General features: G+C 43.0%; 1 protein-coding gene across 2 annotated transcripts; it reads left to right on the forward strand.

The window, feature by feature from the left end:
* LOC109864039 (hemicentin-1-like) lies at positions 1–24239 on the forward strand. Of its 2 annotated transcripts, XM_020444843.1 has the most exons (9): positions 1–1457; positions 16292–16633; positions 17611–17928; positions 18064–18215; positions 18309–18453; positions 18644–18937; positions 19305–19691; positions 20335–20652; positions 23345–24239. In XM_020444843.1, exons 1-9 carry the CDS (start codon positions 1376–1378, stop codon positions 23902–23904), a joined length of 2598 nt encoding a protein of 865 aa, XP_020300432.1. In that variant the 5' UTR covers positions 1–1375; the 3' UTR covers positions 23905–24239. The 2 variants fall into 2 exon arrangements, with proteins under 2 accessions (XP_020300432.1, XP_020300433.1); XM_020444844.1 differs by lacking the exon at positions 1–1457 and having other exon boundaries at positions 16569–16633; positions 17217–17928; positions 23345–24236.
* The last annotated feature ends 1206 nt before the right edge of the window (positions 24240–25445 follow it).

Below are 25445 nucleotides of genomic sequence, written 5' to 3' on the forward strand. Positions count from 1 at the left end.
GCAGTGAGCGCGCCTTTGACCTTAAGTAAGGGTTTGTGTGATCGAAGGATCGGTCGATCGGTTCTCCAACGTTCGGTGACATCGATCCATCATCGCGCGTGCGATACCGATCGGGATTGACGACCTTATAACAATTTGCAGTGACGAGTGTTCATGAAAGCGACTGTCAATAGATCATCCTCATGCGGTGCTGTAAGTGTTTCCTGGAGAAAACTCGACACGAGTTCACCATTCAAAAGCCACTAATCCAAAGTGCGATACGGTAACGGCGATATCGCGCGGCGGTTTTTTCTCTCGAGGAAAATGAAATATATTTTCACTAATAAATAGATAGCACAAATAACAGATAAGTGATTCCGTGGCAATCGTTAACCTTTGCTTGTACCTGAAATCTCGAATAAATAAATTATATTGACTAATCTAGAGGTACTTTACTACGCACACGCGCTTCAGCATTTTCCTCATGAACAAGTTTACTTTTCCCGAACGCACTCGAAACGCTGGTATAATTACTAAAAGTGATGCGGCGCTTTGAAAAAGTTGGAAAATGAAGGATACGCAACGAAAAGAGCAGGTTGTAATCTCGATATATCAAAGTGCAACGTGAAATATTTCCCTGCGCAAAGTAACGACGGTAACTTCTCACGTCACTTCGTAACGCTCGACGTAGATATAGCAAACATATAGTCATCCAACTATCGATTTTTCCGTCCTACGTTCTCGAAAACATCATTACGTCATTGTTGTCGAGCGATGACGGAGAAAAGCGACGGGGTAGTTCGCGCGTGTAAGACTTAGTGGTGTATAAAGTGAACTCCAATAGACTGTGCAAGAAGAGGATGTACAATTACTCGATCGAGTAACCTCGTTAAACGACGTAAGCAGTTCGCATACATAAATAACGCGTGTAATCGAGCTGAGCCCTTAAGGAGTTACGCGACTTATTTATAATCCTCAGTTTCATGTCGTAAGTCCAGCGGAGAGAAGAGGAATATCTCGCGTGCTCCGTGAACTGTACTTAAGTTTCTACTCTCAGGGCATAGGTCGAGACCCTCTCCTATCTTCTCCGCTCGTTATCGTGAAAAGTGTATATCGGACGTTTTATCCGAGGTCGGCCCGTAAAAATCGGCCACGGCAACACTCGGCCTGGCTCGTCAGATCGATGCTCGACAGATCCTCCACGTCTTGTGACGCGTGAGATGTACCCATTAGATTCAAGATTCCTGATAACTTGACGGATCGTCCAAAGATTCATCTCATTGAAAGTTATCAGCCGCGTTGGCTTCCACTTGAGCACGGGAGATTTAAGGAGAAGAACCAGTGTCTGTGCGAGACGGTCCGGGGTCACCAAGAGCAAGGATTCATTCTGCTTACAATGGAGAGGATGCTTTTGCTGATGAGCTTGCTGGCCCGGTTCGTCGTAGCGGAAGTTCTGCTCGACGATGTCAACGAGCTACGTAAGTGAATGAAAAACTTGAGTTGCAAAGAGAAAAAGGGAGAAGGAAAGAGAGAGAGAGAGAGAGAGAGAGAGAGAAAGGAAGAGAATAAAGTATAATATATAATTGCAAAAGAGAGGAAAGGGAATCTGTGTGTCCCTGCTCGCGTCTTCACATCCATTAATAGGATTGGAGAAACAAATTGGTTCAGATTCAGTACAATATGTCTTCTCGTCCTTGTTATAAGATTTTCTCTCTTTCTATATGTTCTTTCCAAGTTCTCGGTACCGGTTATAATGCCGGCGCACGTTTAAGGCTAAGTAGGTATCGTCGTTGCTTTTGCAGGCAGCACGGGGAATATGTTTACGCTCGCAATATTTCCCTGCTTTCATCATAGTGAAAATATTTACGCGCCTGCATTAAGATCGCTTATGCTTGTTGTGATGCTTGTATCGATTTTCCATGTCGCTACGCAGAATAATGAACCAGTAGATATGGCGACAGTATGATATAGCGACGTGAATGATAGAAACGATCAGTATCTTCCAATAAAATAACTAATAACTAATAATTAATAACAGTTTGTTGAAAAAAAACGGATTTCAATTCTGTACAGGCAAATTGCTTTTACAATACAAGAGTTAAAAATTGAGTAACAAATTTTATCTATTAAGAAACATTGAATTAAATGTTATTTCGAATCACGCGCGATTGTATGGCAGATAAAACTTTCTCTTTATCACTTGTCAGCTATATTCAATAGTCGAGCACATAAAATTTCAGACAAGTACTATAAGCGTTTGGAAAACGGTAATAATTGGAAAATATATAAAAAATGTGATAATTATTTAATCAAATATTTAAATTATTGTACAACACTTCGAACAAGTAAAATATCAAACGCGCAATTAAATCGAGCAAGACATAAAAAGTTGTTCGATAATCATTAACCGATAGTTCGGTTATTGACAAATGTCAAATGACATGACTGATTTATAGGATAGAAGGACACGACGAAATTCCGGCGTGGCACCGCGCGATCATGCCTCTAATTAATAGCGAAAGGACAAGCGCCGACCGTAATGACATCGGTAACGACAATCTCATAATCGTCACGCGCCGCGCGACAACGCGCGGTGTGCGTGATCGCAAAAAAAAGTTACGTGAAGGGGGCGTGCATTAATTTTGATGCACGCACAGAACGTGAACGGTGTTGGGAATTCGGCCGCTTGTCAATAGTTGTTTTGCGGACGGCGCGGGCGAACGCGTTCTCCGCCACTGTCGGTCGTGCTCCACGACATCGGACAGGACCGCAACCCGTTTATTTAATCGATGCATTATGCAAATTGACATAACGGCTCCACTTCGGATGCAGTAATCGACCACCGTCTCTCGACAGATTCACAATAGGCCAACATGTACGCTGAATAATTGGCAGTAGCGTATCGTGGGCTGAAAATCAAAGCCGTCGCACACGCACCCTACCGCTCCTACCGCGTTTCCCTTCCTGTCCCGTGAATTCTCGTATATATCAGGAACCAACGCGATGGAACCTATGCGGGGATAACCTCTACGTGTAACACATGCGCATACACAAACACGTATAATGGTGTATACGCAGTAGATTCGAGTGCGCTTTGTTGGTTTGTTTGAAATTGAATGCATTGACGAAAAAAGACCGGGGACTTGGGGAAAAGATTTATGTGAAAAATAGAGAATTATTTTGCTAGAACTTTTATAATCAAGATATTTACGTACTGAGCGCTATAAAGTTTCGAATAAACGAGCAAAACAAAAATAAATGAAATTAAACATGGATAGAATAAAATGGTGGAAGCTTAATGACAGCTTCAGTATTATTTTCCGCGGGTCAATGCAACGTATAGCGTCCTTGTCATGGTTTAAGCGCCGATTATACATCAAAGTAGGACGATTGTAAAGTTAATACGAGTATAGAACGTTCATAGTAACGCCAACTTATCTACTTCAATTGCTATGATACGTGGACATTAAATTTTTATTCGATCGTTAAACCGGATAGATTACGATCAGAGGCATCAAATACCGTCCATATATCGTACAATCGTTTATCGTATCGTGACTTTACATTCTGTATAGTGCTGAGAATGAAACAAATTATAAACCTGCGCGACTTTTTTAATATACAAAATTGTCTCACGTTGTTGTAATAAAAAACAAGAGATATAAAATACAAAAATTACTTAACTTATTCAATTACTTCGTGATTCTTTATGTCAACGAAGACTAGAAAAATAATCGGAAATAATGATTTGATATAATAAGCGACTGTTGAACTTGATATTTTTAAAACTCATGGCGAGTGTTGTATAAGAAGTATTAGAAGAAGAGAAGTATCAATATCCACACATATCTAACATTCGAAGCGTCGTTCTTAAAGCGACTGCAGATCTCGCGGTAAGCCGCGTACCAGTAATAGAGCGTAATGCGTGTAGCAACGGTCCATTACGGACGAAGATATTGAAATTCCACGGAAGTGCAACTTCGGTGAATGGAAACTTAAAATTCTTCCATCGCCGCGCGCGCGCGTCGTGGCTGCCGCGGTCGCGGCAAGCCACCGGATCGAGTTTCATATCGGAGTATAAGAAGATGCGGGGGAAGTTTATAAAGCACACGGAGTGGTATTCTGCGAGCGTTATACGGGACTCGAAATAAAAGGAAACTGCAATTACAGCCGGCGGCGGTATGACGAGAGCGCAGAACCACAGAAACCGAGAAAGCGCAGTAGTCGTACTCCGTTGGTCGAGATGTCATTCGCGTTCACGTCGCCGCGGGGCTTACCAGCGAAAAGATAGAAAGAGATACAAGGCAAATAAAAACAAAAGAAGAAATAAAAGGAGAAGATAAAAATGGGCTTCAACGTCCGACTGCAAAATACACGGTAACGATCGGTGACTCCAGATAACCGGAAGCTCCGCGTGGGTCGGCCATCCGGGCGCGCGCGATTCCGCCTTGCCCGAGTTTGCATATACCCGGCGGCACACACGTTCGTCCCATTCGGAAACCGCGATGCGCAACTGCAGTTTGGAACGTGACGTCGCGAATCCGGCAAGCGGCCGATATTTTCGGTACGCCGTATTGTTCGTCCCTTCTTTCGTTTTGCGCTTTTTGCACGGAGGGCGATTTTACTGCCGGTGATTTTACCATGCGATTGTGCTCTGCGCGTATACAGAACGAGTATACGGCGTTACAGAAGTCACCGCGCGCTTTAACCCGATCGTTGATAACCGGTGGATGAACACAAAGGTGGAAGAGGAACGTCAGTTATTTCGATCAAATTACAGAGTCGTTAAACTTGGTATTAGTTTTTAATCGAGTATGGAATTTCACACAAAATTCTGAAATACTACGTAAAACCATTTGATGAAACAGCATTTTTATTGTAGTCGAAGAAAGGATTCGGTTACTTTGAGTGTTGTTCGTGTGGAAAAACGCAATCGCTCAGATTCGCTCGATAACATTTCTCACACGCTCACATTCTGATATCGATATGAAGCAGAAGATGCGTGCGCGCGCGCAAGGGAGAGAGAGAGATAGAGAGAGAGAGAGAGAGAGAGAAGTAACAAGAAGCAATTTTTAATAAAAGTTTTGGCTATCAAAAGATTCTTCCATGCAATGGGCTGCGCTGCAACGAGATTCTGCGTCGTCGTCGCCTTGGTCGTCGTCGTTGCTGCTTCTCGTTTCCGTCCCATTGCGCTTATGTCTCTTGCGCACCAATGTCGTAACAGTTCCTATTTGTAAAACAGGATCATGTCATCTTCTTCGATATCACGATTTTCTCGCATCCGGCTCGTAAGCGCCAGGCGATATCATTTTCCGCCTCGCATATTACCGCTTGCATTTTGCAGCGATGTTTAGCAAGAGGCACGTGCATAATATTAATTCTTTTATTGCTTTTTTTCTTCTTTCTCTCGACGTAATCAGCATATGCGTCGCGACAACGACTCGACGTGAAAAATTGCATTTTCTAACGAATAATGTCATCTCTAAAATCTCTCTTTTATACTTTTCGAATTTTATACGAGATATACGTTCAAACTATTCTATACTGATGAATTAAAGGATTTTAACAATAAATATACTAAGACAATCGACGATCACATGAACGTGCTTGTTAAATCGTGAAAAGTCGCGATAATTAATTCCGCGATCGCAAAGTCACACGTAAAAGTCGCGCTACGGCGCCTATTGCCCCGTCAGCGTTATTAATTTTCAAACTGTACGCGAGCTACGCCCGAAAGGCGGTACGCGCGGGCGGCCAGAGATCGGGGCGCAAGCTCTCGGGGGAGGAGGGATACTTCGTAAATCACTCGACGGGATTTATTATCGAGGATGTTCGCGTAAATGGCGGCGGCGCCGCGGTGGCTTCGACCGCAGTAACCGGAAAAGAAAGGAAAAGCCAGCGGGCGAACGGAGCGAGCGCGAGGAATGACTCGGTCGTAAGAGAAGAATATCCGGCCTTAAAAAAACGGTCAAGAGGAGAGCGGTGCGGCAGATAAAAGTAGGTAAAAAGAGAGAAAGAAAGAGAGAAGCAAGAAGAGGAAGGGCAGGAGAAACATCGCGGGAACTATTTCCACAATGGTGTGGTGGCGGTGTACAACGTTCGGTACGCCGGCGCGAAATAAGTCGGCACGGTCAGGCGATATGTGTAACACGCGGAAAAACAGAAAACCACGGTATTTCAAAGTCCCTGGCGGGCTAACGAACGACCGGCTGGCCGACCGGTCGAACTTTTCACTACTACGAGAACCTGTCGGCGAAAATTTTTCGCGAGCTCCGCCGAGCTGTGACTAATGCGCTACTTTGCCGCGGTTCTCCTCTGACGCGATAGGACTATTCAGGCACAAAAAAGTGAAAGATGTAAAAAAAAGAATTAATTCTCAAGGATACGCCTTTTCTTTGCTAAATCTTACAATTAAAAAATTATATATTTGTTTATTATATCTAAAATCATTAAGTAAAAATGTTGCTTCTGTTTTGCAAAACCAATGTGTTGTATTCAGCCAAGTTTTTTCAACACAGAAACAAATCAAACGTTCGATTTCAACGCACAATTGGCATGGTCACGGATGCGATCTCTAGGTTTTCTCTCCCGATGTGCGTTGATTAACCTACGTACTTTCGAGAACTCCAACGAGTCCGATGCTTCGTTTGCACGCGAAAGTCGTGAAACGCAAAACTGTATAACAGCCGGACTGACTTTCCTGTATCACGCGATTGTTCCACTTCGACTATTGATTATCCGTTGGATCACACAGCGTATTTATTGGCTGTCTACAATACGCTCGCGATGAACGGAGCGGAAGGAAGGATTTGCATGAGCAAATAAACGATTTGCGATCCCACAAATGTTGTAGTTGCCCGGCTACAACGAGGGAGTAACGAGAGAGAGTCGAATGTCCCGCAGGAAGCCGCGAATAATAATCGTTTTATTTATTCACGCACTACATCAACATGCGCTTGCGCAAGAGAGTTTACTTTCTTTCCGCGCACCGAGTTGACGATTTTCGACATTATTGATATTAAATATTACAAACGACGTGTTTGTCGGCTGCACGTTAATCGTCGGGAATAATCGGCCGGAGTGTGCGTTTCGTTCGTATCTGCATAACGGTCCTGCTTCTATCCCGCCTGCGCGTTTTCAATTATTTATGCTGCGTTATGCACGTACTGAGTATACATTCTATAGCTAATTAGAATAATGCAGAGAACGACGGCAACGTTACAATGCCGCGGCACAACTGGCGAAATTTATTCAATACTAACAACGCTAATTTTACATAGGAATCTTGATGAATTATTAAAGACTCGCGAGACGTCGGAATTACATACATTTCATGACTTTTCGATTTGGCCGCTCGCCAAATGGTAGTCTTTTTCATTAAAACAAATCGATTCTTGTAACGTCTTCTATTTGTGTTATATTTTTACGCCGTATAAAAATTTAAAGAGAGAGAATCTTTCTCAATATTGTAATTGTCAACCTAATTTGATACGTTTGCTTAATATTGCTATTGATATGAAAAATAATATATCAAAATGACAAATAATCGTCACGCGTGTGATTACGGTTTTTTTAAGAGAGACGATCAAACGCATATATATATTAAAACATTCTCTCACTATGCAAATTAATTAAAGATTAAACCATATTGCGAGTGTCTGTTTTGATACAGGTGCGCGATACGCAGACATGTACAGACATAACGAAAGAACCTTCAACAAGACAGAAAGTAAGCGAGGAAAATTTGCCAAGGACAGATGCAGAAACGTGCTGGGCATACGTATATACGTAACGTATAATGCACTTCGAGTGCGGTTTCTGACAAAAAGCTGAAGCAAATAGCGGCGAAAGATAGAACGCAAGAAGCGCCCGATCCGTCCTGAGAACACTCCTCGTTGTATTGGCACTTCTGTGCGGATCCGTGTGCATGTGAACGTTATTATTGCTCCGTATTCATCGAGTTACTTCCGCGCGAAGCGATATCGTACACGCGAATTCGCCGGGAAGCAGCTGCGAACCGCTCTTATACGCGAGCGTTTGTGGCAAATTACATTTCCGCGACTCTCTCTCCGCGCCCGCACTTCACGCCGATTACTTACTTACAAAGCGCACTAAGTCGTAATTCCCGTAAAACTCCTTTCCCCAAAAGTTCTTTAAACGATCTCCGGCGCGCGAGGAAGAACCTCTTTGATCATAATCTCGCCCGGAGTTATTTGGGAGCTCCTGAATTTCAACTCCCGGCCGTTCGAGCGATAAAGTCGCAATGCCGGAGAGAAATCTCCCTCTCTCTCTCTCTCTCTCTCTCTCTCTCTCTCTCTCTCTTCTTCCCATCCTCCTTCCTGAGTGAAAGCATGAGACGGCACAAGATGGATATAGATTCAGTAGCGTAGCTCATCTTATATATTCGGCTACGAATGATTATCTCTTCCGATCACTCGGCAGAAGTGCGGAACGTTGCGCTTCACCTGGTTGATTTTCCTAAACGGCTGAATCGGCGCCGCTCCGCCACAGTTTCGATGACAGGTAATCGTCCATTGCCACAGACTACAGCAGACAGGTGCTTGAATAACACCGTTGACGAAGACTAATAGGCAATCAGCGCGTTCTACGCGCGCGTTACAGCTTCACCGGCAATCCCGTTACACCGCTCGGATATGGAGTACCTAATTTCATTGAAATCGTGTATAATCCATAGATTACACAGATCGCGTTCACGTTTTCTCAGCTGTGTGTCAGGCGAGTGTCTACAACGTCGCGGCTAATGAGCTTCTCGCGGAACGGAACATCGACGTGAATCGCGTCTAATGCACGCGATCGCACGATCATAAAAAACTATATTTCGAGATGAAACACGCGGTACAAATTGTTGTTGTACCAGTCGCGCCGATTTTCGATTAATCTCCGCCGAACTAATGCGGCGCGACGTCACAGTCGAAAAATCAGTTGTATCGTGTGTCGTTATTTCACGCGCGATTCTATGCAACCTCGATTATCTTATCAATCCTCGTATTTCATTCTTCCCGTCTTTCATATTCTGTTTCACAATCCGCTCTTCTCCACGAAACGCTAAAGCGTGACTAGGGAAAGCTGCTTTCGCTCCGTTGGTCCAAGAGGACGTCTGTTCGACGTTTTGCTTTTATTACGTTTCTCCCTCTATCTCGTCTATTCTTTTCACACACATATCCCTCGCCACCCTTCCTCGTGTTCAACGAGAAGACGCGACTCAATGCGCGACTGATTGGCTCACGCGATTGTCCGTGGTCTGGCGATTGTCTTGAAAACGTCCCAGAAGGAAATAGCCGGAGTAACGTCGAAGTTTTTCCCCAGAGAGAAAAAAGAAAGAAAGATTTAGGCGAATGTAGCAAATAGAGGGAAGAAAGAAAAAGGACAAACAGACGAGACGGGGGATTGGTGAAAGAGAAGTGATGGCGCGATTTCGCGAACGCGCGCGACTATGCAAGGAACGGCGAAAAAGCACAGTGAGAGACCTTGCTTTCTCCCATTTTATCCCACAAATCTAGATTCATTTGGCCAAAGAACGATCAGCCAACCATCAACCGATTCTCTATAATGCCCGAATCTTTATACGCTTCTTGAGTTTGCCAGACGAAAGAAACACCGTCATCGGCATTGATTAACACGAAAATAGTACGATTTTTTTTTAGCTGACACAGTTTCTTCCAGGATCGCTCAGAATCGGATGAAATCGTACTACATCGAAACACTCTCGTACAAAAGAGCTACGTTTCTCCGTGATAAGATTTTAATATAAAAATTACTAATGCCTCGCTTTTTAAAATATCGCATTCGATAAAATTACATTGCCTTGTCTTATATTTATTATTTAAATTATTATATAAAGATAACTTTCCAGCTGTTATATGATTTATCTTTATGTTATCCGCATCAGTTAACTTTAATCTCGGTTTAATTTTAAGCGACGTTTAAACTGTAATCACGACTGTTCTAAAACGGGTGATTAGTATCTCGGGAGCACAACGGGATAAAGGAAGATGTCCACGCATTTCTTTGCACAATAATCTTGCAAGATTCTACGACGCTGTGGTTACCGACATTTTCCCGTCAGTTTATTTCCCAATTACGACACGCTCCGTAATTCAGCAGAGATATCTCTTTTGCCGCCTCGTTCTCGTAAAGAAACATGTGCTCGATGAAACTTAAATATATATGGTAGGTGGAAAGGTTACTGCCTATCTCTGAAGACTAGTAAATACGCTGACGACGGCGGCGGATGCGCGACCGGTTTTGTCGCACCTGCTCCGGGAGTTATTTTCCTCTTCTTCCTCCCTCTCGTCTCTTCCGCGTGCAAACGCTATCCTGCATAATAATCCACTCTCCTCGCATCTTCGACGTTTCTCTTATACGCGCGTGTTCTACCACCTTTCATCTTGCATCTTGCGTTTACACTTGTATCGCGATATCTTGCTCTTTCAATTTATTTCCGCTCTCGTTTCTGCTGCTCTCTTGCGGCATCGTTCACGTTTTCTTGATTCTTCCATTACACACGCATACTCCAGTGCACTGGAATTACACACGCATCAGTGTGTGTGTGTGTGTGTGTGTGCATGTATGTGAGAAAGAAAAAGAGAAAGAGAGAAAAAAGTTGTGCGGAGGTGGATATATATTTCACGTTTAATGTTTCATGTAGAACGGCCGAATTTATATTTGAATTTACACACGCAGCGCACATACAGCAAATAATTTATCAACGAAAAGGTAGAAATTACTTTCATATTCAATGCGTAACAGATTTTTGTTTTTCGAATAAAACGGCGGTTTTTGAAGAGAGGAAAGACAAATAAAAACATAAAACGTAACCAAGTGTGCATAAAGCATGCGCTACCTTGTTCCGTCATTCGATGGCTTTGCAGACCCCTCTGGCTATCACACTGGACAAACATACCTTCAATGTATACAACGCTGTGTATAATGTCGAATGTAGAGGCAACGTATGGCTGCTGGAATTGACAATTCGAGTCCGGTGCAGTTCCAGGCTTCCTGCGGACGACACTGGCGCAGTCCCGATGGATTATTTCTAACGAAGACGACAGTCGCTGCTATTTCGTGTCACGTAATTTCAAGGATTACGTCGAAAACTCCAAATTTTGGAGGAACAAAATTGCCTCCGTAATGGAAATGTCGCTTTGATGTCACGATACACAATACACCACGTGCGCCAATTGTTATGGCGATTCAGAGATTTAAGAACATCAAAATGGGAAAAAATAATTTAGCAATAACAATAAAGCTATGTAATTTATCATAATTTAATATAATCTCGTATGTGTGCGTATATTAATTTACCATAACAAAATGTTCACATAATGTTAAACTTTTTTTAGTTATTTAATTCATTGTTGTTCTATTTTGTTTTTTCAAAAGGAGGTCACGTAACTACTGTTTGTCAATTTTCTTCTAATACTGATATTTATTCTGTGTCGTTTTTTTTGTACGTGGGGGAGAATAGGTGAGGATATATATTTTGAATATATAGAATATTTGATTGTGTAAATGTAGAACATAACACTCGGACATCAACCCGGAAAGAATAGTCCTGGATACGTGTGTCACTCAACCGTCGTATTAGACTGACACGTATGCGTTCTTACAACGTTTTCCTTTTACTGCTATTGTACACGGAAGAAAATTCCGAAGAACGTTTCGGACTTCATGTGTCAATTTGAGAAAAAACAATTTTACTGTTAAATTAATTTTTTAGTAATTTTACATTTTAAAAGCGTCACGTACGGTTACAGACAAAATGCTCGAAATGCTTGTAGTAAATTACGCTACACGTGTAACACGTGTACAATCATTTGAGCGAGTTTTCGATTTTTTTCCAAACGTGGAAAATCGAGCTATTGAAACGCAGCAATACGAAAAATAGAAAATTGTTCTCCGGTGAAATCTCACCGATTTGATCGCGTGTTTTTCAGCTTTGGGACATTTGTCATCTTGATATCCGACAGCACGTGCCAATTATCCTACTGCGAATTTTGTACACGTTTACACCTTATCGCATTTGTTACCTTTTCCCGTTATCGGTATTGTTGTAACAAACACATGATAAACGTCGGGTCTAGTGGCGAAAGGTACACACAGACATCTCCGCTTGTGTTTCCACGTCTGCCTTTTATTGGGACGTGTTAAATGATTTATCATAAATTGATTCACGCCGGCGCGTCTATATTCGTTCTACCTCGATGCCTCGCTCCTTTCTACCGCTTCATCTACTTCCATCTAATTCTCTCTCTCTCTCTCTCTCTCTCTCTCTCTCTCTCTCTCTCTCTCTCTCTACGATCGTCTAATATCCGCCCGGTTTACCTACTACGCTTTCCCTGCGTGCGTTTGTATACATCCGCCGGTGTGTCTCCCTCATCCTCGATCTCTTCTCCTGGGTTTGCTTTCTTCGTCATACCGGCGCGTGTTTGTTCAGTCGGCGGTTTTGGGGGCGGCGTGACGTCGTTTTCCTCGGATGCGGCGGCAAAGGAGCCGGCACCACGTTTGCATACCGCCGGTGTTTGCACGCGCAGCTTCCAAACGAGTTACCGACGTTACGAAGTTAAACAGGCTGGCGATAATCGCTATGGACAAGCAAAATTCACAGCTTCTTAATGAGTTTAATTTTTGTTCATTCACAGCCCTATCATCGGGCGCAGATTCGTTTTTCACGATAAAGCCGTGAACAGGAAAGTATACACAACCGAAAATTAGTTATCTCGATTTAAGCTTTACAATTTATAAGAGATCAAACGTTCCTTTGAATTTATTCTTTTAAACACGTCAAATAAATAACAAAGTAAAACGAGATTAAACTGGCGAATTGACTAAAAATAATTAATACATAAATCTGAACGCGCTTTCTAAAATTAATCAAAACCTTTTGTCTCTGTTGTTTACACGCAGAGACTGAATCAAGTTGATAGCTGGAGAACTGCAGAAGAGAAAACGATTGTAAAGGATGATTCTCTATTGAGAAATGGAATATTCGTTCAATGTCCCGTTTTCAATCTTTTCCCTTTTCTATGGCGACTGTGAAAGTACGTAAGGAGCGTTTTGTCAAAGTTTCCTCAGTGCATTCTTTACTTTGGCGAGAAAGTTGCACTTTGTGTGTTTGCGCGATGGCGAGGTGTTCGTGCACGAAAGTGTCAGCCATTTGTTCTTTGCAGATACGCGAAAATATCCGAGAAATCGGCGCGGATTGTTAGTTAAAGATTAATAGCTTCAGTTTTCAGATTCTCGACTCTCTATCGAGTTGAACATGTTCGTTCTATTTTCACATCACAGCAGCGGCAAGGAAAGCGCGCGAAGGTAACATACAGACGGAAATTCAATTCGGGTGTTCCATTCTCCCATATTCAGCGCAAATATATGAAAATATGCGAAATACAATTTCCGCGAGTCGCGCCAGTTCGTCCTTGAAACGCTATCCACCTACTTTCTTTTTATTGCTTCTTGGTGTGCTGGATTCCACCTTCGGTATATTTGCGAAGTGTCGTCGGTTTGCGAACGACGTGTCTGAGTCTACAGAGAAGAAGTCGCTTTTCTGTACGTTTGCGCTTCCGCAATGTTTGTTCCGGAGGTGCTATGCGCGAATTACACGACTTACAATTGGCGACGCAAATTGAATTTATTGCATTGAACAAAAACCAGTCGATGAAACATCAATATCACCGAATTTCGCGTTCCAGCTTGTAAATAAAAATCGCAGCGGTTTGACATTTTTAAAAGCAAAACGACGACGTGATTTTTCGCGGCTGTCACATCTCGTTTTGTCTATTTTGGTTATTTTGCTGTACGAATATGAGAAAGTGGGGAAAAGTTTGATTTTTTTTAATTTTTTTATCAAAGCGATCGTATATCAAATGCAGTAATGGGCGAGCCATATCGCAACGGTATCGACGCCGGTTTGTCGTCGAATTTCTGTTCGGTTATTTCGCGCAACGTCAACAATTCTACGATCTGTCCTGCCGAATCAGCGAGCTACTTTACATCCGCATCATACACCATGCTTAAATCCCGTATATGTCGGTCTCATGTATACACGGCGCCGGATAATGCGATGTATTACCGATCCACGACGGCGCTCGTGTTTGCTTTGAATAATTACTCCGGGATCGTCATGTCGGCGGATACGTATGTGTTCCGCCGTTATATCCGAGAAACGGATATTCGCCATACTCTCAAGTAAACACGCGATACGCACACCATACGCACGCGCGCGCGCGCACGCACGCACGCACACACGCACGCACGTACAGAGAAAGAGGGAGAGAGAGAGAATACGCACACGCGCACGTCCACGCGTACGGAATACGTAAACGCGTCCGCGTACCGCCTCAGTCTGTCGATGGTTCATTGTCTAAGTCATCAATTTGCGAGGTTCATGAGAGGATTTAACGAGGTAATAGGACTCGCAGGTGCTATTAACATTTTAATTGCGGCACTAACGACCCCTTTCCGCCCTACGCAACGTTTAATCGACACGTTTCGTAACTGATTATATCCGTAACTCGGTCGTTAATGTCGAGGAAATACGTTTTCTAAATATTGAACTTGCAGCTTTACTCTTTCCGACGACGGCGCAGTGATGTGTTTGCAAATCTCCTCAACGTAGTAAAATCTGCTTGCCGCACATACAACACATCACAATCCTTCAAATGTATCTACATAATTCCTATTACGTTGCGGAAACATGTGTATCTTATTGTTAGTTTGTTGCTTGTTTGAGTGTTCACGTAACACGTTTTGTGACGTTCAGCGCGCGTCCTCGTGCGAATAATCAGAGTCTGCGCGTATTAATTGAGCGTATAAAGGTGCGAGAGAATGAGAGAGAGAGAGAGAGAGAGAGAGAGGGAAGTCACGTGCACTGTGTCATTGTTGCAACGGGTTGCTTCGTGCGTACGGTCATTCATCACTTGGCATTAATTACATCGTATCATTAACACTGCCATCATCCGTAATGAATCTCAGAGCTTGCGCCATCAACTGATGCGCAGAATCTGAATGCATGCAAGATCCAGGTCATGCGGATTATGTGTGAAAATAACCGAGAATCGCGCACGTAATTTTATTTCGAGAGTGAGAAAATAGCTTCGGAGAATCAGATATATGAAATATAAGAAAAAATGGTAAAAAAAGACGCACTTGAGTAACAATAGAGAATATATACAAAGATGAGATAAAACATATTCACGTGACAGAATTTTCCCTAAATCAATTGATCGCTCGCAATTATCGAACTTGATTGAACTTCCTCGATAAACTCCTTATTATACTCCGGCCACCGCAAACTGCGCTTTTTTCCCTCGCCGCACTCGACGTTGATTCTCGCAGTGGAAAAAGCCGATACATGTCGGCCGCGTTCGCGCTCAATTAATCTCTGGCGTCGAGTAAAGTGCTTCGACGGACGATACCAGTTTCGAAGGTAATTCTTGTTACATCTAAGGTCAAAGGGAGGGAGAGGATAACGAGACCGCGGCGGTCGGCCGAGCCGAGTGTGTTAGGTGCCAGAACGATTGATGAGACGGCTATGAAAGCCAATAAAATAGCGCTCACGGTCGGCGCGCTGACCGCGCCCGGTATAAATCGGCAAGTAGACCGATTAATTGGGTTCACCCGATTGTGTAGCCCCCGTCGGCGCGAGCGTGCACGCTTTGTGCGGGGAACTTTTGTTTCCATGCACAGCCGCGCGTGCACATCCATGTATGTACGCGCGCGTTCGTGTGCAATGTTCTGCCTCCAATGCGTTGACTCTGGCTCCGATGGTTGTTGAAGCTGCCGGGGCCGTTCGACCAATTTGCAGTAACTCGATCGACGCCGACGGTGACTGACTAAAACTCTAAATTTGCGGTCTCACCGAGAAAACGTACGACAGCGGGTCGTGTTGTCACCAAATACGAGATACCATTTGCGTAGCCGCAGAGATGCGGCGAGACACAACTTGCTCGAAAACGCGCGCATTCCGATGGAGTAGCGCACTATTGCGGATTACACAATAAGAGAGGATTAGACGGATATGCTCGGTAGAGAAAGCTTGATTGACTAATGTGAATACAGGAGAGAGAATAATTTGCGCACGTGTGTGTGACGTGTAGAATAATAAGATTAATTCTGTTCGGAAAAACAAATTATTAATTGAATTACGTATACGTACGTAAATTACAAATGTTTTGCGAAAAATTCGGCGAGAGAGAGAGAGAGAGAGAAAGAGAGACTAGAGATAGTCGTATTCTACAAAATGGTCGTATTCTTTAGTAATATAACTCTGCCTCTTTCCCGTACTTTTCAGGATCCGTATTAGATGTTAGCGCAGTGGCCGGTTTCAAAGCTCAGATACCTTGCGACATTGATCCGCCGACCAAAGATGAGACGGCCATCATGGTATTTTGGTACAAAGACGGAAAAGACGGCAAGCCGATATACAGCATGGACGCTCGGAGAAGTTCGGTTAAGGCGTCGCTGTGGTCGGATCCGTATGTGTTTGGTGAAAGGGCAGTTATAAGGACGGATGCGAAGCCCGCTAAGCTGGAGATAGATTCTTTAGAATCTACGGATGCTGGTGTATACGAATGCAGGGTAGATTTTAAGAACAGTCCCACGAGATATCAGAAGATTAATCTCACGGTCATAGGTGAGTTTCAGCAAAAATATATCTACACAATTGAGAGTCGTCGTGTGTATTGATTCTATTTGTCTATCTTAACACAAGATGTTGCAAGATTAGATAATATTTAAAAAATCCAAGTTTGATACATATATATATGGTATTTGTATCCCTTTAATTCAAGAGGAAGATTATCTCGTCTGTAAAAATTTTTTTGCTTAGAGTGAAACATGTTTATAGCAGATAGAAATAATTTTCAATGATTTATTATTATTATGACATAAGATGTGTCGTATTTTATGATGCAAAATCGCGGCTTATCGAGCGGCACATTTGCGGGCGGATTGTGCTTTACGAGATTTTAATCAAGCGGCACACATATGGCCGGGACTGCTTCCATTCACCCGTGATTTATTCGTTTTGTATTATATCCGGCGGATACAGAACGGTGAGAACGGTGCGTAACCGCGGGAAACGGGTAGTAAATCGGAGAGATAGTTTGATTCGCCGGCCTCAAACTTCCGCGTAGTAGATATTAGATAAAGTCATGTGGAAATTCAGCCATGAGACGTAAATGAAGTTACGAAATCGGGAAATGTTATTGGATCAGTTTCAGCGAGTTACCAGAATAACCAGTCATCGTCGTAAAGTCGATGTCAAAGCTTCAGTCAGCAGTATTTAGTATGATTCTGATTTAATAAATGATTTTGATTTAATTGAACGTTATAGTGTCGACTCAACAGGTGTTGATGTTGCTCACCTGTAGTAAAAATGCTTTGCTCAAAATAAAAAATAAAAAAATAAATAAACATTTAGCCGCTTTGACTTAATTATCATTTAGCGTTTAATTCGACGACAATGCACGTTTACGACGAAGTCGATCTTATCACAAAATGATTAAGTAAAGCGTAATGTGAGACAACACGATATTGTCGCGTGCGCTGATTGATGTACATCATGGAAGAGTAAAGCTCTGTATAGAGTCAAAATTTAATTGCTGACAGTGCCGCCAAAAAAACCGGTGATATTTAGCGGCTCGTACGCTAGCGGAACTCCGATTAAAGTACAGTCAACGTTTAACGAGGGAAGCAAGATGTCTCTATTGTGCGAAGTGATCGGAGGGTCGCCTCCGCCACAGGTCACGTGGTATATCGAGAACAAAGTCCAAGATGGCACGTACATGCAGAAACACGACGATATAACGATAAATCGGTTGGACATCCTGGTCACGAGGGACTTGCTGTGGGCGAGGCTAATTTGTAAGGCGAACAATACTCAGCTTATGACGCCGTTGACCTCTGAGATCACCTTGGACGTGAATCGTGAGTAATTAGATCGTGTATAATTTGTGTTAATTTTATCATTGTTTGAAATACATTTGCGAATTATAATAAAAAAAATTCCCCGGCTTTTAATCAAATGAACGTTTTTTTATCAAACAATTCTTTATTATACAGTAAAGCCACTGGTGGTCAATATTACGACTAAACGATCTCACTTATCGGCGTTGAAAACGTATGACATCGAGTGTCTGAGTTCGGGTTCGAGACCAGAGGCTGTGATCACCTGGTGGAAAGGTCTCCATCAGGTGAAACACATGGCTAGAAATGTGAGTATATATTTCGCGAACGGACAACTTTCATTTTCGACGTGCAGAACACGTGTCCGTGTCACGGTGGCATGGATTCTGAGTTCTTCGTAGTTCGCAGATAATTCGAACGTCACGAGAAGCGTGCTGAGCTATGTGCCAACTATCGAGGACGATGGAAAATTCCTGACATGCAGAGCGGAAAATCCCGTGGTGCCTAACAGTGCCTTGGAGGACAAATGGCATCTACTGGTGTACTGTAAGTCAACACTTTCGCGCCTCGTTCTACGCGCCGTTACTTTAGATTGTAATTTGCGAGAATCTTCTCGTAAAGCTTGAAACATTGACTTGATATTTTAAGTTTGATATCTTTTACTGTTTTTTCACGATTTTTTTTAATATGAGACGAAATAAATAAGAGAGATCTGCTTTTCGCTATCGACTTTCAGACGCACCGGTGGTGAGCATTAGATTGGGTCTTAGTTTGAAGGCGAATGATATAAACGAAGGTGACGACGTGTACTTCGAGTGCGAAGTACGGGCTAATCCGAAGTTTTATAAGCTAATTTGGTTCAAAGACGGCGAGGAGTTGCATCAAAATACCACCGCAGGAATTATTCTTCCCGGTGGTAAATCGCTTGTCTTGCAAAAAGTGACGAAAGCCTCTGCCGGAGAGTATACTTGCATGGCGGTGAACGTCGAAGGAAGAACCACCAGCAGACCTGTAACTCTCGAAGTAATGTGTAAGTATAATATCGTCGTTTATGTTCAAATTGATATCCGATGAAATTCGAATTAAAATGCAGCAAAAGTATTTTCAATTAATCTTTCGAATACGCTTCTTTGATATCACGACACTATTATTCTAATTTTCTTAATACATTTATTTGCCTCTGCCCTATTGTAATATTATCGATATTTCTGGTATCTAAATTGCATTACATAGAAGCGTCAATTATCGACGCGCGCTTGCTGTAAGATATGGAAATCACCAATCGTGGCGGCTATATTTTTCTCGCGACGTGAACGACCGTGACATCTACCTACGAGAGTGGCAGTGTGCGCGCAGAGGTAAATTGAATCTACCAGCCGGCGCCCTCGTATTTTCAGACGCACCGATCTGCAAAGACGGCTCTTCCACCCAAGTGGTCGGCGCCTTGAAGCACGAAACGATTTCGCTGGTCTGTGGCGTGCAGTCGAAACCGCCACCCACGACCTTCCATTGGACCTTCAACAACTCCGGCGAGCTGATGAACATGCCGACTACTAGATTCACGCAGGTCAAGCTCAGTCTTATCACGAACCACTGGCACAGCTCCAGGCTGAATTACACGCCGGAAAACGATATGGATTACGGCACGATCGCCTGCTGGGCGAGAAATCGGATCGGGGTGCAGAGAACACCCTGTCTCTTTCAGATCATCGTTGCCGGGAAGCCCTATCCTTTACAGAACTGTTCGGCCCTCCAGTCGACCGGACCCTATGCGTATCGAATGGGTAAGTGAACTGGGAAGGGTTCCCGGAACCCTCTCAACGACCTGCTAACTGCATGTCATTACACTCGGCCATCATTATAGATGATGTCTTATAGTCGTTGCGCGTTCAATAGCTTGTGTCCTTGTTTCCCCTCGGAAGACGCAATTGCTCGTCAAATTAAATGGTCTGTCGTTATCGATTATTGGCTCTTTTGATTGCGCCTTTTTTTTGTACGCTGTTTTATTGGATATATAATTTTATTTACTTTTTTAACAAAGTTGTTATCAATTGGAGTATCTTTATTATATTCTAGCAAATACTATTATATTCTATTTAGTTGTACTATTATATTTGTTTGCTAACGAAAATCATCCGTTCATTTTATACAGATTTACGGCAATCAGAGGATTTTTAGTCAATTAAAATCGAAGTACTCTATCGTTAATTAACTACAGCACTGTATAGTTTGACACAAAAGTCTAGCGAAGACTATTATCCAATTAATTCGAACTGACCCCTCTAATCGACGCCATCAAGTGTACTTTGCTGCGAGAATGCTCGCGCAGAGAAGTAATTAGGTCTACCGAGACCGCGTGTTTTTCTTCCGTCGGGGAAGAGGGAGAGCTTAGCACCATCTCGAAATGTGTTCGTTCGTGTAAAACAGGTCACGAAGACTTTAAAGCCACCGACTCGAGGGACGCGGACTGGTTGATCGTCAGGTGCTCCGAGGGATTCGACGGCGGTTTGCCCCTGACTAATTACGAGCTGGAAGTCTACAACGAAGAGAACGTTTATCATGTCAATACCATCTACCTGAACCACACCGAGAGATCCGGCACGTCCGGTCCAGTTTTCGAAGTGCCCGGCTTGGAACCCGGACGGAATTACAGGCTTCATCTTTACGCCGTCAATGCCAAAGGTCGCAGCGACCCCGTTGTCTTGGAACCGGTCACCCTCAAAGGAGTAGCAATGTACACCACTGGTAAGTTTTTTTTCTCCCTAAAGCGCCAGTTGAGAAATTTCAGCGATATTCTCATAATGAAATGGCGTTCAAAGTATCCGTTTTGTAGGACGATACACTCACAGATAAGCGCGTCGCGTATATACAATATCGTCGCGTCAATTACTTAAAACAGTCAAGCTGATTAAGTGTTTATTGTGCGATACGAGTAAATAAACTTTTATCGATAAATTTTAAAAAGCCACAATATAAAGTCTTTGGGGATTATGTAATGTTTCAAAATTTTTCATGGAGTATATTCTTTTCAGTGTAATTTCCGGGTATTGATCTTAATATATGTAGATCATATTACGTCGGTAGAGAGTGTTTGCTCGTCGTGATTAATCCTCTCGTATCTTCATTACGTAATCTTAACTTCCGCGGCAAAATAATAACGAGGTGAGTTAATAAACGCTAACCATCGCAGAAAGAATTTCGAAACATTTGGCTAGAGCTCTTAATTGGACCAAATTGCACGACGAAATTAAGTATACACGTCGCATAAACGCTTCTGTTTATTTTCGACGCTATTATGCACGCATTTGGATTTCTTAAAATGCTTACTTGACGTCAAACTAGTTTCTTCAATGTGTCTTTTTCCATTTTTTGTTTAACATAAGCTTTTGTAAACAATTATTATTTTACATACCATGCTCTTGTCTCTTTTCGTTTTTAATTATTCACGAATACTCTAAATATCTAATTATTTTTAATTATCTTTAACACTTTTGTCGTCGTACAATAATGACACATTAGATCGAATGATATATGTTTAGATCTCAACATCGGTGAAATATTAACAAAAGTTTATCGATCTCCGTGATAGACTTTTAAATTCTTCTATTAAATCTATTTCAGATTCCATTAATCTAAATAAATATTTGTCGTGATCGTATTTTAAACATGACAAGCTCGATGGCGCTATAAATCGGATCAAATATTAGTTTATATATTGACAAAAGAAATTACGTTTGACGTTACAGTCGAAATCGTTTCTTCAAAACTTTTCGACGTGATTTATACAGACTCTGCTTGCTTTTTGAAAAAGTGCAGTTACCAAAACTGCCATGCTTCTCAACATATCCCGCTATCTTTTGGAATTAAAATCCCATAAAGTCCCTTTTCTCGCCGCTGCTTTATTTTAGCTGCATATATCGTCTTTAATTTTCATCCTCGTGGATTATTCATGTCGACTCGCGCGCGATTTCCAGCCGTGTGGAAACACGAGCGTACAATTGTACATGTATGAGTGAATCCCGTATATACAATCGTGCGTATGACACGCACGCGTGTCTCGCTAGTTCCGAATCTCAAACTGCGCGCGCGAACACCGCTTTGTTGCATATCGGAAATCGCTTCAAGATCCTCAGACACTCCTATCTTACGTCAACCCGTTTCCGAGTATGTTTCATCTATTTGCGCGGGGATAACATTCTCTCTTAACGGTATAGCAAGAGAAAACGCTGGCGAAGGAATGGGAGAGAAGGAAAAGAGGCTTTTCAAATCCCGAGATGACGGGCCCGGACAACAGCCTTTACATTTTCCGTCTCCGTTCTCGATTGTATACGTTCGGGTCGAGTATATACGCATCACGGTGAACACACACGTATGTGTTTGTACATAACACACACACACACACACATACGATGAGCTCGTGAGAGAGATCGTTCGTTGACTAACGAACTGAGGCGTTTTCTGAATTCCAAAGAGCCTGGCCATCTCTATCCGCGGACCCGATTCTCTGTCTTTCTCTTAATCTTTGCTCCCGGAAGCAACCTGCGTTTCCTCCGTGATCCAATAAGTACACGGAAAAAGCGAATCTCGTTTACCGAACACGTCGGAGCGAATGTTGGACGCTGTTGATGTCGTCATCAGTTCTGATGTCCATCCTGATGAGGACGAATGTTCTTTGCCACTCGAGAGAATACACAGATACTACACACATTAAGAAATCACACGTTCGGTTGATGACGGTCAACTATTAATTTTGCGACGAGTATATTACAAGCGGAAGAAAAACAGACATTCTTTCTCTATTAATGTTTGATGTCTCAGACAATATTTAGATGTAATCTAATGAACGAGAAATACGATTACGCTTAATAAAAAATTCGAGAATGTAAAACTTTTCAGCTTATCAAAAAAAAAAAAAAAAAACGATAAATTCATCAGGATTGATTATATGTCGAAATTTGCACGATGATTCTCTTCTTGATGTGTGGATTTTCATCTCATGTAATGTTAAAGAACCGTAATGCACTGCGTGCCGATAAAATGTCACTCGCGACGTAAATTGCCGATACGAAATTTGCCGTTTAATGGAAATCGATTTGACGGTACCGAAAAAGAAAACGTTCCGAGCGGGTTCCCGTCGTTACGCACTAATCCGATGTGGCTGATTGCCGCTTAATTATCGAATTGTGACGTGCGCGCACTGTCGATGGTCCAAAACTAACTTGACATTCGCGCGATCAATAAATGCTCGCTTCGTGTTCATTTTGCAAGTAGATATCATCATCATCGTCGGATAAGTCAACAGAATTGCATGTAAAATCGATAAAATTTACTCGATAAAATAGTTTTCTATAATAACGGATAACTAACAAAACGCTACTTAGTCGCTGGAAATATAGCAAACACTTACACGCGAGTCTGTTTGACGTTTGGTCCGCAGGTCGCGGGATTTCGGACGAGACGACCGACTACAGCCTCCTAGTGGCGTGCTTCGCCGGCGGTGTAACAGCTATTTGCATTCTGATCGTCGGGATTACGTTAACGCTGTATCGTCGCAGCCATCCGACGCAAACCGCAAAGACGGAGCCGGCGGAGTACGCAGAGAACAAAGAGAACCGACGGCCACTGGTGGTACCACCGACGAACGAGGCAACTCAACGGGACAATCTGAAGGAGCAAATAACTGCGGAATTGCCGGACGACGACCCAGATGTAATACCCAGCAAGGCCGTCGAGAGACGGCCAGACATCTTCGAACCGTCCAGCTACGCATCCGGCAAACCGTCCGAACGTGCCAAGGACTTCAGATGTTTTGACGATCTTGATTATCCGTCACCTTCGTCGGTGCTTCACGCCAAAGACTCCTCCTGGATCTACCCGAACGGTTACGTGGAGAAGACCGAGAAAAGCTTGAGCCCGATACGACCCAGCACACTGCCAGTGCACCGCACTCATGATATCTACACGAGAAGTTTGCGTGTACAGGAGAGTTGTATATAGACGGAGAGAGTGGATATAAACGCGTTGCCGCGCAGAAACCCGAGATGCGCTCCTCCGGATACTCGCCAAATCATCACGCGCGATTATCGACGCTTGTAAATAGACAATAAATATCGTTAAGGATCGATCTTCCTTCCAATCGACTTGTCAACACATTCCTATTCTTGTTGGTTTTTTCACTTAGGAGTAAGAAATAGCTGTTCAGTTTTGTTCCAAAGGAAAAAGAAACGTGATACTCTCGTCGCGTCGTCGCGTCGTCTCGATTCAGCCGGGCGCGATCACGCGCGTGTACAGAGACAATAATTTCCGCCGTAAAAAAAAAAAAAAAAAAGATATACCCGTCACCTCTCTCTGTCTCTTCGTCGGAAGCCTTCCCAAAAAAAAAAAAAAAAAAAAACCATTCGTGTATGTCTGATGAAATGAGCGTAAATGTCTTTGTCTACGAATGTGCTTTGTGGATTAATTCAATGGATATGTAAACGTTTGTATATACGAATAATAAATCTTGTTGTTTAATATGCACACTCTGATTCACTTTGTTATCTCATTCACTTTGACATCCGCATTTCTCAGTCATGGCCAACAGTCACTTAAACCGACAATTAACTTTCTTCGAAGGGGGTAAGTATTAAAAAGAGAAGCAATTTCTTTTGAACGAGTTTGGCATTTCATTTCTCGTGAACTTCATTTTAATTAATGAATCCTCACGACGCGATGCGGCTAAAAATAAAATTGTCCATCGTCGTCGATGTACAGACTCGTTGGACGTTTTGCGCGTGCTCGCGTGCCCGCCATAGTGACAGTTTGACAGGTTGGTGAATTGGCTCGCCGGACGATAGTTAAATTGGCACTTACTAACAACGTCATACAGCCGCAATATTCGCACGCGATATGAATGACCAAGTCGTACAGAGGATTAGCTCAACTCAATTACAGATAAATTGGTTGAGCGGGGAAATGCCAAAAATACATACCACGCTCAACGAACATGTGACGACAATCGCTTCTCTCACGATTCGCGCCTATACAAACAAACAGAGTGAAAATTTCGAGATCGAGACGCGTTCGAGTGTCGCGATTTGTACTCTATTCGATTTCTCTAGGTCGCGCGTGTTCTGATCGTCGTCGGTGTGAACGACACAGCAACCGCGAGCTCGTCGTTAAGCCTTCAGCACACGATTTTTGTTGTTTGCGCTATTTCAGCGTCATCGCGCGGTTTGTTCTTTAACAGACTTCCGATAAGTTGCTTGTCGCTGTTGGTTGCGCGATAAACTAGAAATCGTAGACGTTTCCGTCCTGTCTGCGTACCAACGCGGCGACGCTTCAAGATCTGTCAAGGCTCGCGGGCGGCGATAAATCACATCGTGATTAGGACAACGTTGTCGTTCCACTTCGATTCTCACCCCCATCGACTCCTTTTCACGTCGAGCGGAAATAAACTGCCAACAATCCGGCGGGCTGCGGAAACGGGCGATTCGATCGAGTCCGACTAACCCTGACTTGACCTCGCCATTCGCCATCTTCCGGTCCTCCTTGCTGTG

The sequence above is a fragment of the Pseudomyrmex gracilis genome, unplaced genomic scaffold (assembly GCF_002006095.1).
Source record: "Pseudomyrmex gracilis isolate BER0280 unplaced genomic scaffold, ASM200609v1 scaffold_16, whole genome shotgun sequence".
Lineage (NCBI taxonomy): Eukaryota > Metazoa > Arthropoda > Insecta > Hymenoptera > Formicidae > Pseudomyrmex > Pseudomyrmex gracilis.